Below are 19,502 nucleotides of genomic sequence, written 5' to 3' on the forward strand. Positions count from 1 at the left end.
ATTTGTGCTTCCAGGGTGTAGGAGTACTATCTCCTCAACGATTAAGTCAACGACTCAATGAAAATGCTCTGGCACGGGAGGCAGTTGGAGAGAGTGATGCTGAACTTGCCCAGTACCTGAAAGATGAACGAATAGCCCTCTTCCTCCAGAATGATGAGTTTATGGATGAGCTACGAACTAATCGGGAATTTATGACTGCTTTGCAAGAGGGTTAGTGGCACCTCATTATCATTATTATTATTACTCTTTACTCTGTTTCACACTCTTGTGGGATTAGCAGGTACTAACCTAAAGAAAAGAAGTCGAGCAATATAATAAATAAGTTTAAAGATGTTAACAAATTACATTTGTTCATTCACCATAGCATCACATTACAATCTTGACAAGTGAAAATTGTTTAATACAGTAATCTCACACCAACATAAAATAATAATTCAGTTGAGTCATTTAGTATTGTGAGATTTCTTGTGGAGGTGATGTTAGTACATTGCCACTTGGCACTGTTTTTCTTTGACACCAGTCCCGACCCCCATGTTGTGCATGTACTCAATGCTCATGTTATGCATATACTCATGCACAATCATGTGTGATTGATCAGTTCATGTGTGTCTGATCTGTAACCATCATCTGGCGTCATTGGAGACCGAGTTTCGTGGAAAAGCTGTCCGATTTTCAGTCCTTTTAATCTGATGGTGGTCTATTGGTTAGCACACTGGCCACCTGGCAAGCCCAGGTTCAATTCTCTCATAGGGAAAGTGTTGTGTGTGTTAAATATAATGTGCATTCATGCAAGTGTGTGATGTGTGTATGTATGTATGTGTATATATATATATATATATGTATATATATATATATATATATATATATATATATATATATGTATATATATATATATATGTATATATATATATACACACACACACACACGGTATATAAAATGAAGGATGGATGGATACATACATATATGTTTAAAAATATAACCATACTGTATTATATTTGTTAATTACAGTATGTTAAGAGTCAAACTATATTGCAGATTATGAGTCTGAAGCTGGAGATGAGGATGAACTGGAGGGAGCAGAAAGCAAAGGCCAGCTAGCACAGCTTGATGATGCTACACTCAGGGAGAGAATTGCCACTATGGGAAAAGGTTAGCAAGAGAATAGTTGTTGAGCAGCATGTATTACATTAGATGTATTGTAATACAGTAGCTGTACGCATGTGAGAAACATGTGAGACTGTCAGAATTTTAGAGCTGAAAAAATTTAGGTTCCCTCTCTGCTGGTCACCTGCCCCTTTCATTAAGCTACTCTTGATGATATCATTAACTCCTTCTCATGTTGCATGCATACTTTATGGTGAAGGCTTGATTTCTTCCTTCTGGGTCATGCTTTCTGTCATTAGTGTGTTTTGAAGTAGCTGTTCTTGTAGACATGTGTTATTACATATGCCAGAAAGGATATAGGTAATTAACTCTAGCATAAATCTTCTCTTTGGCTCTTCTTAAATCTTCTCTCTATTTCTTTGGTTCTTAGTGAAATTTGTCATGCCAATTATATTTCCTTTATAGGTGTAAAATGAATTTTGGATTTAATTTTTCAACTGTCTTCCCAAGTGAAGTACCTAAGAAACATAGAGATGATTCAAACACTGTTTGCTCTTGTTTACCCAGCAGTAATTGGGTACCTGGTTGTAAAGCAATTAGAAAATCTAGTTCTGGAATAAATGAGTAAGATAAAGCATCTGGTAAGCTTTGAACAGCAACACATTTCTGCCTTATGTTGGTTTTTAATCACACTTGTGTCATAATGCATGATATTAAACACTGTACTATAAGCCATTATTTTTATTACAGTGACGATAGACTTTGCTATGGTCTCTAAAATAATGCAGGCACCCATTTATAATATAAACTTGACAATAAAGGCAGGAAATTTTATAATTAATGACATACATGTAACATTCCATTCACAATGCACCAGATTCTTGTTACATTTTCAGCATCAAGAAAGAAATTTGCACAGATAGCAAAGGTTTTTTCTCGCCGGAAGCGTACTAGTGGCCGTAGCCTTCTGCCAAGTGTTGGGCGGGACCAGCTGCTAATATCTGCTGACCCACTGATTGAAGATGATGATGATGACAGACAACCACAGGTTAGTGGTAAGCGGGTGTTATTAACAGACATCTAGAGCACTATTTAATATATACTTTATGAATGTAGATCAAACTTGATGGTGAATATCTGTTTAGTCTGTCCTTGTATGGAACACTGTTACTATGTACTATTTCAAGTGTACTGTATGAATGTAGATAATTTTTGAAGGTGAACATCTAGCTGTAGCCAGTGTTCTCATATAAAACTAAACAGTCCTAACTCATGGGCTCTCACTGAGGATTCTAAAGTGAATCTGCAATGTGAACTTTTGTACACTAACTTTCTTTATTTCTTCAGCAAATGGAGAGAGCCCTGCCCTTGTCCCCAAGACATGTACGGTAGAGAAAAGCAATGTGACGCTTGTACTGCAGTCTGAGGATTTTATGAAATATGTAATTTGAAGAGAGATCTGTTAATGTAAATAGGGATAGAAGGAACCTGTGGCTCATTGTTGTCACTCTGAGCTACTAAACATACTTTCTTAAAAAAGTCATTCAGACTAGCAGAAGCAGGCCGTCTTGTATACTGCTTTGTTAGAAGAATTATTATCAATAAGTGTTTGTTTTTCCTTCACTGTATAAAGCATATTTTTTTGCAACCTATCCTCCAAAAATAATAGTACTGTACAGTATTTATAAGGACTCTGGGGGTTTATATGTACAAAATGTGGTCTGTGGCGTAAAAAAAATCAACATTTTTTACTATTAGGCCTAGGGGAGTTTAGGTTAGATTGTTGCATTCTTTCATGGGCCCTCTACAAAATCAGTAGCACAAAATTTGAACTCTACTGGTAGAGCCTCTTGGTGGCTTCTTGAAGCTATCTTACCGAGATAATTTTCCCCTACTGAGTCATTTGAGCCATAGGAGTCTTGTATGGCCTACCAGGGACTAGAGCCAGAACATGGCCACCCACCCTGTTCCTCAGTAACCAACTGTAGTGTGTCCCACTTTTTTTCAAGATAAGTGTGTCCAACGTTCTTGTGGATGGTTTCTCTCATTTCTGTCCTATTGTCACGGAGTGGACCATTGACACTGCGTCCTTCTGTGGCTTCATTCCCTGATTGTGATGCATTGACACATTGATTCCCTTTCAATGTCATGTTTTTTTGGCTGAACTTGTTGAGGTGAGGGTGGCTCTAGCTCATCTCTTAAGAGTTCAGCTGCTGCTCCAGGTGTTGTGCAGATTTGAGATGTGGGTGATTCTTCTGGGTCCATAGTAGCCAGCTCAGCATTGGTCTCTGGCTCTTCTGGCCTGGTTCTGAACCCAGGCATTTTTCCATAGCTTCTTTCAATGGATCAGCTCAGCGACATAAATTGCTGGTTTGACCTACGCATCTGGAGTTTTTGACATGCTTACCACTATTTGTGTGGTGCGTAGCTAGCTGAATTATTGGTGTTCCACATATGTCTTTTGTTACAGCATCAGTATGAAGTTTACTGGCACCCCTTTCACCTCTTTGTCCCTTTTCATTGTCTGTTCCAGTGGGTTTGTCTTTTTTGTCTTGAATGTTTGTTGATTGGCATTTTATGCTTAATGCTGTTGCCTTTTATTGCTCAGCTTTGGCTGAACCACTGTTTTTGGCATCGATAATTACCTGAGTGTAATTACGTAAGTATTGTTACAGGATGAGAGCTACGCTTGTGGGGTCCCATCTTCCCAGTACTTTTTTTTCATATGTCTCTTTGAAACTACTACTATAATGGTTTTGACCACCACCACCTTCTCACTTGTTCCAGCTATCTACCATTCTTGTTTGTAAAAGTGAACTTTCCAATATTGTTTTGGCAACTTTGTTTCCTTAATTTGAATCTATGACCTCTTGTTATTAAATTTGCAGTTTTTAAGAATTATTCTTTGTCAATTTTGTCAATTTCTGTAACTATTTTGCATGTACCTGTAGTGACATCACCTCCTGATGTCACTACACCTGGGCACCTGACAGCTGAGTGGACAGCACTTCGGATTCGTAATCCTGAGGTTCTGGGTTCAATCCCCGGTGGAGGCGGAGACAAATGGGCAAAAAGTTTCTTTCTCCCTGATGCCCCTGTTACCTAGCAGTAAATAGGTACCTGGGAGTTAGACAGCTGCTACGGGCTGCTTCCTGGGTGTGTGTAACAAAAAGGAGGCCTGGTCGAGAGCCGGGCCGCTAAGCCCTAAAATCATCTCAAGATAACTTTTTTTTTTTTTATCTTTAGTTTCTCCTTGTAGCTCTTATTTTTCAATCCCAAAAACTATTTAATTGCATGTCTTTGCACTTTTTATCAGTTTGTTGATGTGTTCCTTGAGATACGGGCACTAGACAACTGCTGCATATTCCAACTATGGTCTCACAAAAGTTGTTTCACATATTGTTATGAATTTTCTTTCACTTTCACTCAGATCGTGCTCCTGTGCTGTCTTGGTCTCTCAATAGGATGTAGGTGGTTCTTTCCTTCCCTTGGATGATGGATGTGCTTCAGTCCAGGTTTGTTATTTTCTTAGGGCTCTATATTTGTTGACTCTCGTCACTGATTGTCGGATTTGGGGAACTTCATACTCTCCTCTGGAGATGTGGGTTCTCTTCTTTCGGCCTTGGCGGACAATTTCTTCATTTGCAGCCTTCTCCTTATTTTCTAACGAAGAATGAGACAATTGGCTTCTGGAGGGATCCTTTGGTGGTTGATTCTTGGTTTGTTTGGCTGGGGGGGGGGGGGGCATTATTTGTTGTGTCCAGGTGTAGAGGGTCATTGTTACCTGTACGCCACATGCTCTACTTTAGTGGGCATCCTGTTTGTTGGGTGGGCATGCCCTATGCCTCTGTAAGGGATGGGGGGGGGTCAGGTTTTGGCTCTGGCCCCTGGTAGGCTATACAAGATTCCTATGGCTGATCATTTAGTAGGGAAAGCCATCTCAGCGATATAGCTTTAGGGAGCCACTGAGGACCTTCCAGATAGAGGTGTTTCATTACATTCAATGCTGTTTTTTAGATGCAGCAGTCCACATTTTGTACATATTTACACTGTACTCCAAAGTCACTAGATGTACTAACATTTTTGGAGGCTATGGTGTATAAATTATTGACCTTGTAATATTCCTCAATCTTTATTCATTAACTTTAATATATGTGCTTTACAGTACTTAAAACACATAGTAAATAATAATTGTAGTAAATAATTATTATGACTTTAATTTGTATAATGAAGTGCATTTATATCATCATATTGTCTTAATAATGATTTAAATGCTTTAAAACTACATGTGCTTTGCTATACAAATTCTCCTATAGTTATTTTGTTTATATGAACTCTTTGGAGTTTGGCTAAGAAAGGCATTTTATCATGTATATTGGCTTTTATTTTGAATTTTCTCTTGTTTTGATGTTGGTTAATTACCATTTCATGCAGTCATCAGTCATTCACTTCACAGAGGATTTCAGCAATGAAGAAATCCTTAATGTAAAAATGTTACATAGTTGTACAGGTGTGTAGAAAGACATAGTATATTGTAGGTTTAGGTTCTATAATACAGCAGCATTAATATACTTAAAAGTGTGACCAAGAACTTATTTGGTAGAAGTTATTTATTGTATTTATCATTACAAAATTTATACAGTAAATGATCAAGAAATCATGTAATGTATTGCAAAATTGTATACACCAATGTAGTGAAGTGTGCAGCTGTGTTCTCTTAGGGAGTATTGTATAACATGTGCCAAGTTATCTGAAGCACCTCATGGCTGCTCTCATTAGTAAAGTTAGTTTTTATAACCAGTTATATTGATCTGTTTTGTTTTAATGATAGTAATGCACTCCTATAAAAGCAACATTGTATTCAGTGTGTGGAAATACCTGTAAACTGTGTCAATTATGAAGTGCAAATTTTCATAATAAGTCTTCAGGTAGGTAAAGGGAAATAAACCTTTGAAAATTTATATCAAAACTATGATTTTAAACACTACCTCTTTAACTTGCTTACGTCTAAAACTCTGCTTCAAAACTTACTGAAGTTTGTACATGCAGTATATCATGGTAATTATAATTATCAGCAGTGTACATTATACTATGTCTTTGTCCCTTTAAGCATGTGACCAAATAATAAATAATAGCTTACTTTAAAGTATATTTAATTTTATTTATAATATATTTTTAATCGGGAAAAGAATATCAGTAAGTAATCCTTATAACATTCACCTTTGACATTTAATGCAAGCTTGTAGAGCAGTGTTGTCTTATGCAAGGCCACTAAACATGCATGCTGATGGAGTTGTTGTTCAAGAGTTGTGTGATAATGCATAAACCAATAACTTAAAATTGTATTAAGCCGAGGAAACATAATTTGGTGTGTCAGATGTTGTCTATACTGTATGTTTGCAGTGATATGTAAGATGAGATTGAATTGTAATGTTGACTAGTGTTGAAATATATATTGTTTGTGATATTAAATGCAGGGTGGTACCTGCTTTACTCCCTAGTATATTGGTCACCACATATTATTCATTATCAGACATGACCAATTTGAAATGATTGAAATATAGTATTTAAAATGACATGGATTAAATGTCAGAATTGAAACAAGTTTTGAGGTTGAGAAGAAATAACATTACACATGTTGCCAATTTTCTGTGTGTCTGCCTGTGTTTTATTAAATAAAATAAGATCAAAAGCTCTTCAATACAACAAAAATATTTGCTATACATTTATATCGTAATTTCACTCAGATTGTAGTCATGTTTTTGACAAGTTTTAAAATACACAAAATATAGTGTTGATCATTTATATATGTATATACAATACTGTATATATTATTTTTATCTTTTGCTTCTCTATATCGTTTTTAAGGTGACTTTGATATCCATACCAGCTAATGGGCACAAGGTAAGAAGAAAAAGTTGACAAGTATACAGATTAGAATGCTGTAAATTAAGTACAAGATCAAGACAATAATTTATCGTACTAAATACAAAATTTCCAGCAAGTTTGAAGGCTTATAAACTCATATATGTTAAGATCTTAAAAAGATCATTTTCGTAGTCAATTTGTATGAGAGTCAAGCTATATAGATAAAATAAAACAATAATAATAATAATAATAATAATAATGAGTAGTGTGTACATATATCTGAATGAGAGCCAGTGGTAGAATATGTTGCTCTGAGGAACCCGTCTTCCCTGTTTGCTATACTCTTACTCTGGAAAGACTAAGTCCCATAGTAAAAAAAATATATAAATAAAGCTTGAGTAATTTACATTCAAGCTTGAAGAGAATTTTTTAGTAAAGTGTTCTTTTAAAACTTGTCATATGCAATGTGTCTGAGTTGTCAAGTGTATAAGTATAGGATTCCAATTTATGTATAGTTTTATCTAGAAGACTCAACAAATATAATGTACTGTACATATAATTATTATTGATAATGGTATATGATATCAACTGATAAAAACAGTCACAATGTGTATTTGTGAAGGGAAATGCTAGAGTCAGTTGTATTGGTTCTCAGTAAGTCACAATTATATTTTGAGGTCTGCACATACATGTGTGTGTGTACATGCACATAAATGAATGTGTTTAGTTAATCTTAATAATTATAAATTAGGTTTGTCTCAGTTGAATTGAAATTTGACGTTTATATATTTGAAGCCGCCGGGTTCCGAGATAAGGCATGTATACAATTAGCACTGTACTCATTTTTATTGTAGTGTTAAGGAATGTTTTTAAAGATGTTTAATTATTTTATTTTATTTTATATAGTATAATAATTAAGTTTTCTGTAGCAAATTATTAAATTATAAATTTGGCTGTGGTTGCACTGTTATATGTAAGTCAGACAACTTTTTAATTGAATGAAACTACATATGGCAAAGTTTTATGTTATAGGATAAATTTTCAAAGATATTGCCATTTGCAAAATACTGTATTGCACCAAAGGCCTCCTGCTTTTTTGCACTTTACAACTCAACAATATTTAGTATATTAATATCCTATCATGCATTAAATATAATAAGTGGCTTTCCACTTTAAATATGATTAAATATTTCAATAAGCCACAAATGAACAAATCCACTAGGGCCGTAATGAGGGTTCGAACATACGTTTGAGAGGATTCCAGACACTTCTTAATAAACTGTGTCATGACACGGTAAAAGAATTGCAACCGGGAGTTCTACTGACCTCACACGGATCCTGCAGTCTCCGAGACATAAACCAGGGTTTTACACAATGTTGATTTTTTCTTTTAAATTTTTCTAAATTACCTTAGTTTATAAATAAAGGTGAAATAATGTAAAATAATGTGACTTATAAAAGTTATGAATTTCTTTGATTCCTGAATTGTTTCTTGTCAGGTTATAGCTTAACATTATTTTTCTAAATGTAAAAGTGGTCCAAAAGTAAATTAATGCGTGTGGACATAGATGATTCGAACCCTCATCATGAGACTTGTGGATTTGTTTACATAGATGATTGCTGTGAATTCATACAGTATTGTATTCTTACTGATGCAGCTTTCAAATGAAATTATACAGTGTGACAGTTATTTATTATATTTATACACAACCTTATTTCATCCCATCCATGGAAAGAATTTGGGTTGTATATTATTAAAAGAATTTCAAGTATATATCAGGACTTAACTGCAGTAATTATAAGATTATTTAACCAGTAGAATAACCAAAGTACTGTATTTTGTTTATTTTATTTCTGCTACATCCTAATGCCTGAAAGTCATTTCATATTAAAATTCTTTCATGTGTAATTTTTTTTTTCAAACAGCACAGTAAATGATGAATTATTGTCAATATGCCACACAATGATGGTTTGAGTAAATATTGCATTATTAACCATGGTTAAGGTCATTGGCATTACTATTCAGTAATATATTTTATTATTATTTAGACAGTCATAGAAAGAAAGTTATGTATTATACAATAGATGGTTGTATTACTGTCAATGTGCATAATGGGAAGAAATAGTGTCATTTGCATTCTGTTAAATATAATCAGTCAGTAATATACAATAATGGTCTTATTGACCAAGGAACCATAAGCTTTTTTCTTGTTAATGAAGCTCATTTCCATTAGTATATATTTAAATCAACCTAATGATAGCCATTTCAATTTGTATCTTCCTATTGGAATATGCCAAGATAATATATAGCCTGTAAAATTACTGTATAAGTAATAATATGAACGTTTGCTTGAATGTCCTAACCTCATTTATAGTCTTTATTTTGACTTACTGTGCATGACATGTAGTCTGAACATTACCATAAGTTCCACATGTAGCATATAAATATTTTGACCTCGATTGCCATTTTCTTTTAAGTTTTATGATTTACTCAATTTAGACTTCAGTGGGTTTTAAGTCAGAAGTATATTATGTATGGAAAGTAATTCCCTATATTGAGTGACAATTATGGTGTCGACAGTTTTAGCACCTTAGAATTTGGCCTTTTATCATTATGCTGTTCTATCCTGTACTATATTTGATATCTTGCAGCATTATAATGGCTGAATATGTCTATGCAGCCCCTGCTGTAAATGCTTCAAAGTTTTTACCGCATTGCTAAGAATACATGTTCATAATATGGGATATACTTAAGTGGCTGTGATTCCACAAAGGAACCTTTGTGTTGGCTTTGAATCCTCTCTTACATAAGAGGGGCTCAAGTGCAGAATATGTATAGGTGTACTGATAATATGGGTGGGTTTTGTTTAAAAAAAAAAAAGTTATTTAAATTATGTGAGGGTTTAATTTTCCATTAGAATACTGATGTATTTTATTTCAAAGAAATAGACTGACATAATCAAAATAGTTGGTATATATTAAAATAGTGGCTACTACAAAGAACAGTTAATATTTTTTTAAGCAGTTGTTTGTCATATTTAATAAAAAACAATATATTAAATAGTGTTAAAGATATAGACAAACATTCAAAGCATTGAGTGCTAGTCTAGTTTATCAAAGATAGGAATTTGTATACTCTGTTTTTTAATGAGAAGAAACACACATAGTAATAGCAGGAATGTAATGTTAATCGAGTCTGTAGAGCTGCTGAAATCCACATTTTAATTTGTCTTTAAACCATACTGTACAAATGTTTTTATTTCAACTTTATTGAAAACAAATTTTGTCCATACTGTAGTATAAAAGGAAAATAAAGCCAATTGTAAATAGAGAAATGCAGCCTTTGTATTGCAAGACTATGCTTTGGGGGGGCCACATGAAATAATAATACAGTATTTTTACTCGTGAGAATTAAAAATACAGCATATCTAAAATCCAAGTTTTCCATATTCTGTAATAACCATTTGACATTAGAAACTTTAAAGAAATAGAAAGCACAGTTTAAATCAGTTGAAAGCAGAGTTGTAAATTAAATAGGAAAATCTGTTGGTTTAAACTGGTAGTGTGGGTGTTTATCTCAATGAAGGCAAGGTACACATTTGGCCAGATACTGTATTATAGATGTAAGAATGCCGCTTCCTTTCAGAGTTCACCTAAATGTTCAATCATATCAATATCCATTTACTGTATTTCATTTGTTGCAAGTCTGTAAATTGTTTTATGTAAACCTAGATAGATTTGTATGAAACATTACCTCATAAACAAGAAAATATTAATTTATGTGCTTACCAAGTTGTATGATTATACATGCTTCCATGCATGTATGTGAATGCATACAGGCATTCATGTGTGTATACACACTGTATATTAAAAGAACCACATGAATATAATAACTGGTTTTTAATTAACTTTCAGTAGACTAATTACTTTCTAATTACCCGCTGTTACAACAGATTCAGATAGACACTGCACTGTATATCAATATCCTCTACATATTTCAATAATTACTATAATATTCTAAATGCATTTTCTAATTTTAAAACGTATAATTTAGGATGTAATCAATTATTTAGCGAGTGTTTACTATACGCATTATTTTACTCACGAATTTTGTAATTACAGTAATTGGAACTTTAGGATATAATTGATTACTCAAGTTTTGATTTCTGTCTTTTATACGAGCATCAACTTCTACAATCACTGGAGAGATGGATATCTACCTCGAGACAAATTATGCAACATCAGATGTGACCTAATCCTGTTGCTTTCTTCAGCACAAAAATAGGAAGCAAGAAGCGTCTCCAGCTGGGTTATGCAATGGCCACATAAGATTAACAGGCAACTAATACTATAATAATAACAATAATAATAAAATAAAAAAAGACCCACTTACTGTGAGAACTGCAGCATTCTGCTTAAAATTACTCATCTGGTGGAATGTTCCAATTTTCAGGATCCAAAATTAAAAATTTTCACTGATCCATTGATATTACTCATATTGACATCTTAATATTTAGGAACACTAATATTCTGTGACATAGACAGTGCTATATAGTTTTCCAGACTTGGCACCATTTGATAATTACACGTTTTATTTTGCAACCTAAAACATCTTATTAAATGCACTTATTACATTATTGCTGTGATTTGTGCATTAATTGTAAATACCGGGGGTAGCTATTGATGAACTCAGCTAGCTTGGAATTGTTAATGATCTTCTAATCTCTGGGTTGATTAACAATTCTATAAACCAAGTATACAAAACCTCATCTTCATAACATATGAATTTAGTCTGCATGGTGAATTTGAAAGTTTTATATTTACAAGTGAAATTATCCAAATTCTGTCCTTTTGATGGGAAGTTGCCTATGAATTTGTCTATACACAAGTGGTTCTTGTAGTATTTCTCAAATGACAACTATATCATTGTAATATGTTGGACACAATCAAGATTTGAAAAGACTAAAGTTACTGTATTCAGTGACATTTCAGTTTAAATAATTTTAGGAATTCCTTAGAAAATGCTACGAATGCAATTTAACTATGAAATTCACTTGAATCTTATTAAATTTGATGCCTAGTTAAAGAACAATGTCATTTACTAGCTATCCAACTTATCTCGTATGAACCGTACTAAGTATCTTGAGCTAATTCTGAGTATACTGTAATTTAACCTATTACTTTTTCATCAGAAATGTTTCTGCATTTGTATATGAGCAAAGAGCTGTTCAAGTGTTTTTAACTACATTTAAATCAGAATCAGTGCATGTTTCAAATGTATTGGCAGCAAAATGTTTAAATTCCAAGCAGCTTAATGTTAATCAACTACATTGATACATTTGTAAATCTTTCTTTTTATGCAGACATCTGTGAGTAGAATGGCTAAAAGTAATTTTTAAAATTTTTATTCCTCAAATACTGTTTGTTAATTGTCTTAAGTTTTATTACCACAAAAGACATTAGCTTAAAGATACCCTTCCCCTCTGCATCAACAAATCACAGGTAAACAGTACCCATGTTCTCTGCCTGTATGAATATCAAATGGAAATTAAAATCGATTACTGCTTTAATTTCTTTTATTAATATATCAAACCTATAGCCCATATCATGTCAAGTCATTCAATGGCCTAGTGACCCTAGAGATCAATTTGAAAAATATGCAATTGCATAAGTGACAATGTTAACATATTCTTGGCTAGAACCTTAAAAAGCAGACATTTATACAATACAGTAATACTGTATAGTTATCTATACATATTCTACTGTTTTAAAACCAGGATTGTATAACTGTCAGATCTTAAAGCTCTGCCAAAGAAATAATAAGGATTTATATAGCTATTTACAGAAAAAAAGATTGTCTCGACATTATAAATGTACTCGCCTAGTACAGTAGTGCTACTCAGCTAGTGGTAATGACATTATATTCATCGAGTCAAACTATGAGAATAAGATGGTCAACCAGAATGTTATTCATAAATGTTGCTCATGAATATTTTTATCACAATTTCACATGCAATGCTCTTCATAATATTTTGCATGTAAATACAGCCAAAAGACTATCAGTTAAGTCAATACTGCATATACAACATCTTAAATGCAACTTGTCTCCATCACATACAGTATCTCATTTCTATATAGGAATTTCCTTAGATAACAAGCAATGCAAGAAACACTTACTTGGCAGCATTAAACCTTGCTGCAATATCCTTCCAATTTGCAACTTTCCATATTGCATTTACATAATCTGGCCGCACATTTTTATACTGCAGGTAGTATGCATGTTCCCACACATCAATTCCAAAGAGGGGTACTAGGCCAGTAGTTGCTTCCAATGGATCCTGAAAATTATTATTTATAAATAACCAATAGGTATGGCTATATTAGCCTTCTAACCTCAAGAAGCAGCAATGATTCAATTTGAAGTTACAGGTAACATGCTTAATTAGTACATCATTAAAACATGAGTAATATCTCAAGCTGGCAAAATGTGTCTCAGTATAACGAAAGATGGAAAAAAAATAGGATACATTTAGAAATATGGAGAACGTGAACCTTTAGCCTGCAACAACATTTTTTTGGTCCTATCTCTACTGAGGGCCAAAATGCATACTAAAATAATATTTTGAAACACACAAATTGAATTTTCTAGCAAGAAAAACATCTTAGCAGAGCCGATGGTGTTAAAATATATTTATACATATTATTCATTACCTGGCACTCTTACATATGCTTCAGTTTCTGGTCTGCGCCACTCTTCAATCTCAACATAGACATTACCGCCTCTCATCCCTTGCTCCAGTATACTCGAAAATTCTATTATCTGCCTTCCCTCTATACATGTCCAAATCTCAACAGTACCCCAATAAAGAATTTAAAATTCTACCCATTTTGGTTTCTCATCCCCTTGCATTTCTAAATACTGTAGTGTACTATACTACATTCACCAGGCTGTACTGCATTTCTGCCATCGATTACCATACACTATTGAAGACTAAGATAAAAATGTTGTGAAATTGGTAAACCAAATAAGATAAACATCTTGTTTGATTTCCATCATAAAGAGAAAGATCCTGATATTAATGCAATTAATGAAAATACATTTGCATGACTGCATTTCATTTTTAAATTACACATAACTGAATAATTTTTTACCTGATTAGGACATGTGGCAATCTGCAAATTCTTTTTCTGTTTATTATAGCCCAGCCAACCCCATCCTGAACCTTGTACTGCTACTGTTGCTGCAGACAGCTGACTCTTCAAAGCATCAAGGTTTCCAAAGTCACGGTTGATAGCTGCCAGCAATTCCCCTATATATAAAGCTTTATGAGCAGTTGAAACTTGCAGTGAACAACAATTACAACACCAAAATCTTGAATGCTGATCATGTTCACTTGTCACTTTGAATCTCAAAACTAAATATAAAGCAAGAATATGTATAGTATGGTACTTCTATGGAAAATGTTCCAATGCCGACATACCATATTGTACTGTACTTACATTGTGTGTGTGATATGGATGAATTACTATACCAAGAAATAATAAACAATAGGTTTAATATACAAAGATTAATCATCACTCACAGTGTAAGCACATTGTGATTATGATTTCTTGAAATAGTTTGTGCTGACTTGTGTAAGGATGAGGAGACTGATATTAACAAAAGTAAATTCAGGCATTAAAACAACAGAAATGGACAATCTGGGGAGCATGTGTGTCGATTTTGGAGAAAAGAGCAAGGAATACAAATGTCATTAAGACAAGTAGAGTATAAATGAAGAGTGTATCGAGATGGTTTGGACATGTTGAATTACTGGATGGTGGTAAACTGGCTATGAGCTTGACAATTTAAAGTATAGTAAAGATGGATAGATGGTCATACATGGTGAATAAGTGTGAGAGGAATTGGAGAATGAATGTGAATAACATGATACATGGCAAGGGAATAGAGCCAAGTGGAGGGTGTTTAAATGTACCACATGTTTTTACTGTACAATACTGTATGTGTCAATTTCTGATCAGCTATGTACACGTGGTCTTATGAAAAGGTGGGTTACTGCAGTAAGTGACCTATTTTATAATATTATAACCTTTGCTATATTATTCATTTCTTCCTCAGGATGATGCCTTTCCCATGGCATACATGGAAAATAGGGGTAATAATAATGAATGAAAAAAATATGTAATTTTGGAAGTTTGGTGAACCCTATTAAATTACTTAAAAACTTGATAAAGTCTTCAAGCTTATACTCCATTGAAGGTCAAAATATAACATGCTTGTGGGCAAAGTTTCACCATACCTTCTGGTTCTCCTCCATCTGGTGACAAATTCTTCCAAAATATGGAGTGGTTTATGTGGACCACCGCCATTAAATTTCAATGCAGGAGCAAGGGATATAACAGTACTAATATCACCTGTCAAAAACAAGATAGTTTAGTGGTCAATCATTCAATGATGCTAATTGGATTTTGCAGTAAAGAAATTCAAATATTAAGATCCATTATCAAAGAACAAGAATAATGCCATTATAACCTGTTATGTATAGAATTCAACAAACAGTATTTAATTAAATGGAACATGTACCATACAGTAATTCATTACTGAGTTTGAACAAAGCTTCTAATAAATATGTAGGCAAATTAAGTACGAGTTTTCTACAAAGAAATGAACGTCTATTCAGCAAACAATAGACCTAAATTTTGTGAAAGAGGGCTGATCATTTGGGAAGATGATCTTCACCCTTATACTGTATGAAATTGCACTCAACCTTCATATTTTGTATAGTCTGTATCTTATACCCCTTGTAATTGCTTCCAAAGATACAGTAAAGTACATTAAAATATATTGTAGACCAAAACAAGGTCTGGTTTGCCTAATATCCAAAGCATTGTTTATATTCCTTATATCATTGCTAAAATAAAAAGTCATTTCAACATTTTAATGAAATAAACATGCTGTACTATATTTACCCTAAGATCATTCAATCTTGGCATCATCAGTGGCATTGATGGGGGGGACAGGAAGCTGGCAGATTGTCAAAATTTCCCATCCCCTTCATTATTCCTGAGCATTTTTCAGCGGAATTTTAAATTGAAGTACAGTACTGTACTGTAATGTCATAGCATTTATGGCTCCAACAAATAGGCGAGTCTATGGGGTTACTGTATTACCAAATGGGTAAAAGTACTGTACTGTAATAATCAAAAGACACCAAGTCAGGAAGACTAGCACACAGTTTAGGGGTATTCAAAAGATCTTAAATATCACCTAGGAATGACAATATGAGAGCAAAAATACATGAAGCAAGAGATGCCGAAGGCAGTGAATTCACCAAGGATGCTACCAAAGGGACGAGTTGCCGAGACATTAGGAAAGCAAGACTTGCTATCATCCTGAAAATAACATTCAACGAGCTGGTATGTAATCAAGCAGTGCAAAGCAGTTCAGACAATAATGGGCAGTGTTGTTTCACTAATGCCCATGAGTTCAGTGCATGTGGCCTGATATGCCACCTATTATAGTGGTATGAGGAAGGCCATTATAGGGAGAGGTCACATTTAAGATACACAGTTTATCTGCCAGACCAGTGACCTTGCCAACAGTTCCAGATTGCAATATGAATGACTAGGATCCTCCATTGGAGCAAGGTAGAAACAAAACAAGGGGAAACATTGTAGATGTGTACAGTACTGTATTGAAAGGGAATCCTTTAAACAGCCAATCCTCTTAATAAAAGAAAGAAAGAGGAAACTGGTGGTCAGCAGTGTTACAATGACCACACAAATTACCAAGGGCAGTAACAATTGCAATGATCCTGTAGAGACAGAAGAATGGTTTCAACATATAATCTCAGGATAAAGGTTGAAAGGAAATGCACCAAAGCAGAGGCACAACCCTAGATAATGCAGAGAACTGAGACAATGAAGTTTAAGATGAAGCCAAGGAATATTCAGGACAGCCATAGCCTAGTTTAGATAGCAAAAGTTTTACAATTAACCTAATTTTTTCCCACCAAGAATGTTAGTAAGATTTCAAAGACCAGTGGCTTTATCCTATCAAAGAGCATAGTGCTGATAATAATGTAAAGAAACAGCAGACCATTTATGGATGATAAAATAAATGAACACTTGATATTGTTAATATTTTATACTGTACAGCCATCTTTTGCAATACAAAATTTACCTCTTTTACGATGAGCTGATGCCTCCCACCTATGGAAGTGGCAAACATGATAATGTACTGTATAATATTATATATATATATATAAATGCCCCAATAATGATAAATCAAAATGGCTAAGACAATTTAAACTGCAATTTTGCTCAATAGCTTTTGTGTATATTTTAACACTACTGTACTTCAGAAACAATTGCACATGCAAATAAATTTTTTAAATATAAAATGCCTCTACAGTTTATTGTGCCAGGAATTTTTAAATAAATAAAATAAAACAAAATACAGTACAGTACTACAAACTTTTAGCCTTAGCTTCTGCTAATTTATCTTCAGCAATATTAAGATTGTTGATGTAAGTTTGGTGGTGCTTGGAGTGATGAAGTTGCATAATTTCTGCACTGATGGTTGGTTCTAGAGCATTGTAATCATAAGGCAGGTCAGGCAGTGTGTGCTTCTGGAGGCATCTTACTCCAGCAGCAGCCAGTCTGAAAGTACAGTACATTACGATGCCACTTTAAGAATGACATGTGAATCACTCATAAAATGTTCCACACATGATTTACATAAATACACCTGATTTTGAGGTGAGGATAGTTTTTCCACAGTAGCTTCTTTTAAATTTAGGCAAAATAAAAAAGTACTGAAATTATAGAGAAAAGCTAGGGCTAAGCTGGTATAGTTATACTGTACAGCAATTCGAGCAGATCAATGTTTTGTGACAAAAATTTTGTGCAAGCAGAGAAGTCTTGTAGACTGGGGTGATTTAGTTCAAGGATAAGGTAATTTATCTAGAGAAAGTGCTAAGTCAGTATGACTACAGTATTTAGCACTTGGAAGGGATACGAGGACAAGTAATGAATGACTCCAATTCTCAACTGTATGTCCCGAGTATGAATCCCAGATATAGTGGAAACAAATTGGCAGCATTTCCTTTTACCTCATGCCTTTGTTCACCTAGCAGTAAATAAATATCTGGAAATTAGTTTCTGGAGGCTGCATCCTGAGGATAGCTTTTACAACTTGCTTTCATTGAGACCTGAGAATGAAGTTTTTGGTTATATTTTTTTCTATCCTATACAGGGCAATCTCAATTCAACTATATAGGACCAACCCCATTTCGTTGCAGTGAGGAATTTGTTGCAACTGACAATGTCTCCAGGATACATTTCCCACAGCCCTATGGGCTGATTTCACTTAGCAAAATTACAATTTCAACCTGTCATATGAAGGGCAACAACCAAGACGTGTCTGTAAAAGATTTAACCACATCTAGCATATTTCCTACGCTCAAGCCTTGAAATCTCATTTTCAAAGGAAAGAGGGCCCATATTTTACTGAACAAAATATTCTGCAACTGAAAAAAACCCAAAGAATTTGGTTATAAATATACTCAGTGGCAGCATCCCCAAGGCTCCAACTATTTCTTATAATGTCGCCTCCATCTATGTACAGTACTTGGTCCCAACATCCTAAGCAAATCCACAAATTCCCCACTTCAGTGAACTACTCTTCATTGAAATGGCCGAGTACAGTAAATCTGGCACGGAATGTGTGTGTTCTAACTGGAGATTTGCTGAATTGAGGTTTGTTAAATACAGATTTCACTGCAAGGAGTTAGTTACGTTTATTGTCATGTCCGTTGGGGTTTTGTATTGTATTGTATTGCTGCAAGGTCAATGTTGAGGGTTTGTATTGCTGCAAGTACAATGTCAATTATGAAATTATCCTATGTTAGGACGGAAAAAACTTCGGTATTTCTTCTTGAAAAATCATATCTTAATTAAAAGTTAAGGACATATTAGGTAGTGCAATTTAGTGGGTAGTGAATTAAAAGCTGCGTGATTATCCCCACACTTACGACAACAATCTGGATAATGTCTCTGGCAATGAATACAATAGTTAGCGACTTCGCATTGATACATATTACCATGGTTATAGGAAAGTGACAATTACTACTAGCACTGACACTAGTAAAACTAAATATCACCATCACTAGCACGAATTCATGATGTTTTAGAAAAGTTGGTTAGAGTCGTGTCGTGGGAGTCAAATGCACCTCACAGGGCGCTGAGACAAGCAAGGCATTAGAGCGACGAAGATTTAGAGAGAGTGAAGGAGGAAGACTGTACCGTGGAGTGCTAGATATGGTGCGGAGAGCGAGCATGGTGAGACCTGCGGTCGCCCTCGACCCAGCAGACGATGTGAGCCGCTCGTTCCAACACTCCGGTCACCTTCCCTCTCTGCTCCCCCATATTATCCCTCATACTCCATCATTACACACTCCTTGGGGACATTTTGCTCTCGATAATTACAGTGGATATTTATTGTACCAGTTTTCTTTGCTATAAGGTG

General features: G+C 34.4%; 2 protein-coding genes across 6 annotated transcripts in view; one reads left to right on the forward strand and one right to left on the reverse strand.

Moving 5' to 3' along the window:
* The window catches only part of LOC123762301 (CUE domain-containing protein 1), a 46,332-nt gene extending 35,466 nt beyond the window's left edge, over positions 1 to 10,866 (forward strand). For all 5 annotated transcript variants that reach the window (XM_069325485.1, XM_045748733.2, XM_069325472.1 and 2 more), the window contains 4 exons: positions 15 to 210; positions 1,037 to 1,150; positions 2,002 to 2,153; positions 2,453 to 10,866. In XM_069325485.1, the coding sequence (XP_069181586.1) occupies positions 15 to 210; positions 1,037 to 1,150; positions 2,002 to 2,153; positions 2,453 to 2,497 (507 nt within the window). In that variant the 3' untranslated portion in view covers positions 2,498 to 10,866. The remainder of the gene's footprint in view (positions 1 to 14; positions 211 to 1,036; positions 1,151 to 2,001; positions 2,154 to 2,452) is intronic.
* Positions 10,867 to 12,531: 1,665 nt separating this feature from the next.
* LOC123762300 (superoxide dismutase 2) lies at positions 12,532 to 19,433 on the reverse strand. The gene is given in 6 exon segments (XM_045748732.2): positions 12,532 to 13,311; positions 14,126 to 14,283; positions 15,274 to 15,331; positions 15,333 to 15,388; positions 17,451 to 17,635; positions 19,280 to 19,433. Coding segments are annotated over 6 exon segments (657 nt in total). The 5' UTR covers positions 19,315 to 19,433; the 3' UTR covers positions 12,532 to 13,146.
* Positions 19,434 to 19,502: the final 69 nt, after the last annotated feature.

Source organism: Procambarus clarkii, chromosome 2, assembly GCF_040958095.1.
Source record: "Procambarus clarkii isolate CNS0578487 chromosome 2, FALCON_Pclarkii_2.0, whole genome shotgun sequence".
Lineage (NCBI taxonomy): Eukaryota > Metazoa > Arthropoda > Malacostraca > Decapoda > Cambaridae > Procambarus > Procambarus clarkii.